The sequence below is a fragment of the Bison bison genome, unplaced genomic scaffold (genome assembly GCF_000754665.1).
Source record: "Bison bison bison isolate TAMUID 2011002044 unplaced genomic scaffold, Bison_UMD1.0 scf7180017864233, whole genome shotgun sequence".
Taxonomy (NCBI): Eukaryota; Metazoa; Chordata; class Mammalia; order Artiodactyla; family Bovidae; genus Bison; species Bison bison.
Window position 1 is genome coordinate 4,810,806 of NW_011494805.1, and position 8,258 is coordinate 4,819,063.

An 8,258-nucleotide genomic window follows, 5' to 3' on the forward strand; every position below is an offset into this window, starting at 1 on the left:
TCCCATTCTGAACCCTTCTGTTTTCTTCCCCTTATATGAGAAGAAAGTTAAAGTAGACTTCAGGTCATGAGAAACAAGAAAGTTGGCCAAGGGCTCATCACTTGTTCTGTCTTCCATTTGTACTGCCACAAGACCGTCCGTGTTCCTTTGTGTCCTCCAATCCAGACATTCACTGCCACTTATAACGTGAAGGGTGTAAACTAGGATATATTAACTGTTTCAGTGAACAGAGTTTGTGAAGTGCCTTCTGTTTTAGCACTTTAAGTTTATCACATTTTGTTGACTTCTGACATTCCACTTTCCTAGGTTATAGGAAAGATCTGTTTATGTAGTTTGTTTTTGAAATGTGCCAATGCCTGTACATTAACAAGATTTTTTAAATAAAATTGTATGAAAGATTAAATTTATTGGTCTTTTTGGGGAATTTGATGCATCATTGGTATATTACAACTGAGCCATTAATCTGGTAGCTTCATCAACATTAACTGGTACATTTTCATGACACTGCTGAGGTATCTAGAGAGAAGAAATTACATTTTAAAATTTAGATAACAACTGTAAACAAAAATGACAGTCTACTGACATATATTCCAATATAATGTCTTCCAGTTGTACTTTTGGAAGTAGAACAGTAAATTCCCATATTTAGACTCAATGTTTTAAAGTCTGAATGTGCTATACATACTACAGAGCCAAGTACTAAAAATTACAATCAATATGGGCTTTGAAAATTTGGAATTTAATTTATTAGCCAGAACAAAAGCAAGTGATTTCTACTCACCAGTTGTTTCTGCAGAGGTTCAAGGGAAAGGCCTTTTGAGAAGTTTGCCAGTTCCTTCTGTATATCTATAAAAGCTTTATTCACTCTGTTAACTTTTTCATCATTCACAATGTTTATCTTTTAAAAAAAGAAAAGAGCAGTAATTCATGATCTTAAATCCATTACAGATAAAATATAGGCAACTTTAATCTTATTAAACCCCCAAATCTATAAACTCTTGTCCATCCTACCAATTTGTGCAGATAATTCACACTAAAATTTTTAGTCTTATTGAGACACTTTAGACAAAAAGGTTCTGTTTTAAAAAAAAAAAAAGAATTATGTAGCTATACCTTCTACCTTGACTTTTCCTGGTATAAGCAGGCCAAAACATGTGCCTATAATCTTTCCAGGCTATGACGCTACCATCTCTTATCTGTGAAACGAGGACCCTGGATAGAACCCTTCAAGAGTCCCAACAGCACCTCTCCAAATCCTCCCTGAAGGCAGCACCTGGCCGTCTCCTGAGAACAGTGGCCCGTGCAGCCCTCCGTGCTTGAGTCTACAAGGCTGGGGGCGGGGGGGGGTGGGCATTCTGTTCACTGCTGCGCCCCAACCGTTTCTCCTTCAAACTCCCAGCTGCTCTGCACCTTACGCGCCAGGACATTCTGACATCCTTCTCACTACTGTCACCTACCTAAACCATGATTACTTACTCCTCTGTGAAAGATCTCAAACGTTGGCTCACTGACCCCCCACATGCCTGGCATCACTGCTTAGTGGCTTCAACAAGAACCTACCCGATGGCCACTTAATCTTTTCAGGTCCTCGACTCCAGGGATCTTTCCCACGACTTAACCTTGCCATCACTGCCATGTGGTACCTTAGGCTGCACCACCTCCTGTCCCTCTAGTTCACTTAGTTTATTAGTAATTCTAAGTCTCACTGAAACCTTTGCTAAGCTCACTACTGCTCACATGTCCCACCCCCACTTCTTCAGCCTACACAGATCCCATGGCCACTCGTCAGTCACTCCTTACACCCTCTTAACTGCCCGCCTTTCCCTTGATCAGACTTGTGTGGCAACTTGGTTAAACTCAACCATCAGCCTTTTCTGAGCCTGAAACGGAAGCTGTAGCAAGTCACAACTGGCTGCCTGGCTTCACTTAAGTTCATTTCCACCAACTTCAATTTACCTTTTTTACGTGCTGCCTGGCAATCTTACCCTAATAAGTTAGGCTACTTTCTGAGAAAATTATTTGATACTTTCTCCAACCAGGCTGCCTACCCACAGGTCTTTTCCAGTAGCGTCCACGAAGCTTCTGGGACTTCCTGTCTAAACAAAGTAATCTTTCCCAAATACACCAAGCTCTTCCCCAACTGGAGGCCTTTGCACTCACTATTCTCCCTGCCTAAAACATGCTGCTGCTCCCAATGCTTCACTGCTCTTGGCGTCACTAGCTCCTGTCACTCAGGTCTTGGCTTCAGCATCAACCTTGAAGTCAATTCTATCTACAGTTGTCACCCCAAACTCCAGTCATATCATTCAGCTTTATTTCCCTTTTAGCATTTCCAAAGACAAGAAACTGCTCCACCAAAAAGTTTAATTCAGCTAGTTCATGAAGACTGAAAGATAAAATGTTACATTTCTATGGCCCATTATGATAATTAGTAAGTCCTTGAGAGCTGACTCCATCTAGTACTTAAGCTTGAAAACATTTCCTTGAATCATTTTCTTAAGGTGTCTACTTGAAATTTCTCATTCCCCAAATATTTTGAAAAGAAGATAAAGCAACTCTTTTCATTTTGTATTTTAAGAAACAAAATATTTTATCTCCTATTTTCAGGTTTTTATTTGAGCTCTAGGTATCTCCAGAGAAATAAGAATTAACTGAGGAGAAAAAGAATGGGTGCTGACTGACATTCCATGTCTTGGCTGTGTTAAGAGCTTCTTGAATATATATAAATTTACAGAGAACTTTTCCATAACTTTTTTTTTTTTTTTATGATTTCCAGGCTCTGAGAATTAACTGTTACTTGGAGCCTCATACATTTGCAGTTAAAATGTTTTCCTTTTGCACATTTGGATTCAAGAAAGGGAGGTTATTTTTCTTCATCATTTTTCTTTTTAAAACAAATACTTAAAATCATCTTGCTTTTTTGTAGGAAAGGCTAAGAACCTGTTTTAAATATTAACATTCAGCTTTTCAGTAGCTTTACAATTATGCTTTGCTTGTAAACAGTAAAGTCAGAGTGCTTAAGTGATACTCACCTTCTTAAGATTAGTGGTAACTGGTTTTGCTTTATTTTTAACCTTAAAGCTTTTTTGGCTGGCTATGTGGAATACATTCCTGGACTTCTGCCCTCTTAGTTTGTTCTTGGCCATTGTCTAGGAAAAAAAGAAAGAGCTCAATTAAGTTGCCCACACTTATGAACTGTAGATCAATTAAAATTTAGGAAGGTACCGATTAAGAAGATCCACCTTGCTCCTGATTATTTTTAAAACTGCTACTTGTATTAAATTCCATGTCTTTTGGTCCTACAGATTTTCCTGTTTGAGTGCAGAGAGTATCTAATTCTTTTCTGCATCTCTGGCACCTGGACTGTAAGAGGTTCCACATTAATTTCTGCCAGTTAGATACATTAAGTAATATTACCAACACAACAATGGTTTTTTTTTCAACTTTCTGTGGCATCTGACAATGCTAACCATTACAACCCATCCTTCTGCTAGTTTACATATTGATATTCCACTGGGGTTCCTTTCATACTCTAAGACTGGCTCCTTTCTTCTTCTTTCATTCCTTTTTACTTGCCCCATTTTCACTCCTGTGTGCACCTCCTCAAAGTTAGTAGCTAGTCATGTCTTTGCAACCCCATGGACTGCAGCCCTCCAGACTCCTCTATCCATGGGATGCTCCAGGCAAGAATACTGGAGTTGGTTGCCATGCCCTCCTCCAGGGGATCTTCCCAACCCAGAAACTGAACTCTGGTCCCCTGCATTGCAGGAAGATTATTTACCTCTGAATTACCAGGGAAGCCCCAGCTCCTCAAAATCAGTACTTAATCTTGCACATCCAAATCCCAGCCTTACTTTCATGACTTCCATATCACTTCTGTGTGAATGGTTCTTGCCTAAAAACTTTAGATGTTATCTTTGTTCTACAGCTAAACACACTAAGCCTATAAATTCTACTTTTGATGTTGAGAAACATCTCTCAAACCTGTCTTTAACAATGCACATGAGGAACAATTTCAAAAATATTAACAGTTAAGATTTATTAAGCTTTGACTACATGTACAAGCACTATGCTAACATTTTATGTGCTTTACTTCTTACAAAAATACTTTGTGGGAGGTACTATTTCATCCTCATTTTATGGATAAAAAAACTGATGCAAAGAGAAGTTAATCTACCCATTGTCACACTGTTAGTAGTCAGGGGATGCCACGATTCAAAGCCAGGAAGACTAGATCCTGAGCTCTCGTTATGTGATATGGCCTCACATATACATAAAAATGCAACACAAAACCATGATTTAATACTGCCTAGTTCAGGACTAGGTTATTGCTTTAGTCCCTGGGACTATTTGGTTAGACTCTAGGTTGGACAAACTTTACTCACAGACCAAATCAGGTCAGGCACCTGCCTTTGTAAATGACTTTATTAGAAAGCAGCTCTGTCCACTTAATTATGTATGTATTGTCTGTGGCTGCTTTCCTGCTACGACTGTGGCTTGCAAAGCCAAAAATCCTTACTATTTGGCCCTTTAAAGAAAAGACTGTCAAGCCCTGGCTTAAACCATATGCATTCAAGTCTATCCTGCACGGTGGTACACAATGAACAGTCCCAATGTTAAAATCCTTCAATGGCTTCTCCAGCCCACAAAAAGCAATATTCTCCGTCCTGACATGTTGCAGGAAACCTCATTCTAGCATAAATGTGTCAAAGGTATCATCTGCTATATCTCTGTAGCCACCTTAGAATACTAATTAATCTCTGAAGACTCTGCACATTCTTCCTTTCTTCCCTTTGCTCACATCGTATCTCTTTCAATGTCAAACTTTAGGAAACAACAGAAATGGCAAAGCTTCCTGAATCCTAATAGTACTCCTAATAAAAAAAAAAAAAAGAACACAGTAGAAAATACGTATTATAGAAGCAGAAAATACACATAGAAAGTCACCCCAAATTAAAGTCCTTCCAATAAGTAACCAGAATCCGATCATTCATTAACCAATTACTACGTGCCAAGTGCGGTACAGAACTCATATGCATCATATGAAACATATACAAACACAAGACACATAGACAGGGGCTGAGACTGGCAGCATAAAGCGGAGTGAGCAGACGGAAAGATCCAACGGGCCTGGGGACTCGAGGAAGGCTCGTGCAGAAGGTGACAGCTAGCGGGGTACAGGGCGGGGACAGGGGTCGCCCGTGACGACCCCGTGGAAACGAATGACAAAACAAAGACTGTACACTGGTCCCCCGCCCCGGGCTGAGGGCCCAGGACTCGGCCTTCCGGCCTGAGCCCGCGGGCCGGCGGCCGAGGACAGCCGCCCAAGGCAGCGAGCGACCGAGCCGACCTCCGGACGGCAGCGGCCCGCAAGGCCCGCCCCCGCCCCGCGAAGCTTCGCGCTAGCGCCAGGGAAGTGTCCTTTACTAACCTCTCACCAGGCCTCCGACACCCTCGTAGAGCCTCTCAGGTTCCAAGTAATGCCATCTGCACGCGCGAGACCCGGAAGTTCCGGGATGAGAGGGCCTGTCAAAGGGCCTCCTCAGGGCCGCGGTTCCGCCCCCGAGCGAAGCCCCGCCCGCAGAGCGTGGTCCCGACCCAGAGCTTGGGGGCGGGAAAAGGGGTAAGCCCCGCCCACAGAGCGTGGTTCCGTCCAGGAGCTCGGGGGCTGGACACAGGTGAGCCCCGCCCCTAGGGCGCGGTCCGGCCCAGGAGCTCGGTGGCTGGACAAGGGTAAGCCCCGCCCACAGAGCGTAATCCCATCCCAGAGCTCGGTGGGTGGGCAGAAGTAAGCCCCGCCCACAGAGCGCGGTCCCGTCCCAGAGCTCGGTCCGTAGACGGCTATAAGCCCCGCCCTTTCCGCCCACGCTGGTTCCCAGCCACTCGACGTAGGGCCGCCCACAGGGCCGTCTCCGCCGCGGAGCTCCCGCCCCTGAACGCTGCGCAGCCCCGCTCGCAGCGCGGAGTCCCGCACGTTAGCGCGTCTGGCCCGGTGCTACCTTGAGGCGCTCTACTTGGGGGAGACGCCGAAGACGGGAGCGCCTCGAGCTCCTCGCGCGGGCTCGCTTACAGAAGCCAGGTGGCGCGTCTTGGTCACCGCGCGGGCCGTCTCACAGCGGTCGCCCCTCGGCCGCGTCCTGCGGGCTGGCCGGGACGCGCTCCCGGGACGCGGCGCCGCGCGCCGCTGGGGGCGCCCCAGGCTCGCTGGGCGGCGCAGAGCGCCTAGGGGCTGAGCGGATCCAGGGCTAGCGCTGGGACTTCTAGGGGAGGACTGTAATGAGACGGAGCTGAAGTGCTTTCCTCAGTCAGATGAGAACTTCTGACAGCGCGGCAGACGCACAGCAAAGTAAACAAGCCGCGCAGCAAGAATGAAGTGAGAGCCGCCCCGTCGTGTCCGTGGGATTCTCCAGGCCGGAACACTGGAGTGGGTATTTCCCTCTCCAGTACTGAAAGCTACCCTTCAATGAAATATGCGTTTCTTGTGAGGAGCCAATTATCGTGAAAAGTTTCATGATTTATTATAGGAGTGCAGAGTCTTTTCTTCCTTTAACCCCTCAGTGACAGAAGAATTTATTTTCAGACTAAGAAGAAACATTTATAACATATTCTGTATAATAAAGTAGGGCAGACAGGACCTTCCATCTTTTTGGCTAGGTCAGATTCCTGGAAATATCTGTAGAATAAGAATAAGTAACACTGCAGTGAAGGAAAAACGACACTTTCTCAGGATATTCTAAAGCTGTCGGAGGTGGATCACAGACTTTATATTGTTATTATTTATTTTCTATAACTTAAATATCGTATTACTGGTATGTATGTTTGTTTCTCAACTAGTCCATGTACTCTTCAGGGGCCAGGTTCACTACTCACCTTTATATTTCCATCCAAGATTCCATATTTCCAGTGCATGGAAGGTGTGGCATAAATGAAATAAAATTTCCTTAAGTATAAGAAGCAGAGAAGAGATTGTAGCCAACACACTAAAAATAACTTTAAAGCTCTATCAACTTTAGCAAGACTGAAAAATACCCAGAACACTTCTTTTTAGCTTCTTGTAGTACTATTCCTTGGAAGTGATAGGTGTTTGACAAATATGTTTTTAATTTAATTAAGCAGATTTTATTCAGAGTAATCTCCTGGCCAAATGCCTAGAAATCCTGCTACTGCTGCTACTGCTAAGTCGCTTCAGTCATGTCCGACTCTGTGCGACCGCAGCCCACCAGGAAATCCTGAGCCTGAACTAATTACAGTCGCAAAGGATGGCTTGCGTATGAAATACCTGAAGGTGAGGAACAGTGAAATCCCTATCACAAAGACAATAAAGATATTCAAAGAGTACATGAAGTCCTTTCACATTTTTTGTGATGCTAGGTTAAAATGCAAGCAATGGTTAAAACTTATAGGAATTGGGAAATACTTAGCAAATGCATGTTTAAAACAGAAAATTGGTAACTGCAAAGGAGGCAGTGAGCTATTATCATTTGGCACTCCAAATTTCAACAGTCTTTAAAGCAAAATTAAAGGCTGCTGTGATTTGTAATTACCATGTTTAGTTGATAATGTAAACACTCAAGTTGTCTAAAGCTCAGCAATGATTTTGAGATTTTTTTTCTGTTGATATTGTTCTGTTCAGCGTCTATATGAGGCAGGAAGCAGATGGGCCCCCCAGGGTAAAGCGACCAAAGGGAAGAGATTGGACCCTGCACAGACCACATATTTCTCGTCCCAAAGTCAGGAGACCCTCCCTGGCCGCATATGCACAAAAGAGGCTCCTTTGCTGTTCTACCCAGATGCCTTTTCGGTGGAATTCATCTTGGCTAAGATGCGTGCACACACGGGAAGATCCTGAGATATACAGAATATGGACTGTAAGCCCAGGCAAGTCAAAATGAGCAGCCAGAGGAAATCTGGAAGAAATGCCCCACATAAGTGATTTAAACTGCCACCAGGGCGCAACTCGGGGCCTCTGTCTCTGAGTCTGCCCATGTGTCTATTCATATGTACTGTACTTTTCCTCCTAATAAATACTGTACTTGCTTCACCACTCCTGTCTTTGTGGAAGTTCTTTTCTGCAGCGCCAAAGGGCCAGGGCCCTTGTCACTAACTGCCAGTCTAGTCGCTGGGATCTGGTGCTTTTGCTGTTGTGACCCAGCCTCCATCTCTGGTTGGGAACCCCAGCCCTGCTCCAAGGCGCTGCAGGCCCAGGCCACCCAAGATTATATCTAAAGTTGACAGTTTCTGACTCTCTTTTTGTGTGG

At 44.3% G+C, this 8,258-nt stretch overlaps 1 protein-coding gene and 1 long non-coding RNA gene across 2 annotated transcripts; one reads left to right on the top strand and one right to left on the bottom strand.

Annotated features, from left to right (window-relative positions):
- On the bottom strand, window positions 1–5,567 carry LOC104993098 (chromosome unknown open reading frame, human C8orf59). Its single transcript, XM_010846215.1, has 4 exons — window positions 5,432–5,567; window positions 3,033–3,149; window positions 782–898; window positions 1–516 (listed from the first exon to the last, which is right to left on the bottom strand). The coding sequence occupies exons 2-4, from the start codon at window positions 3,144–3,146 to the stop codon at window positions 445–447; spliced, it is 303 nt and encodes a 100-aa protein (XP_010844517.1). The 5' UTR covers window positions 3,147–3,149; window positions 5,432–5,567; the 3' UTR covers window positions 1–444.
- Window positions 5,568–6,202: 635 nt separating this feature from the next.
- LOC104993099 lies at window positions 6,203–8,036 on the top strand. The gene is made up of 3 exons (XR_825789.1): window positions 6,203–6,424; window positions 7,117–7,285; window positions 7,634–8,036. It is a non-coding gene; the product is annotated as an uncharacterized LOC104993099 (long non-coding RNA).
- Window positions 8,037–8,258: the final 222 nt, after the last annotated feature.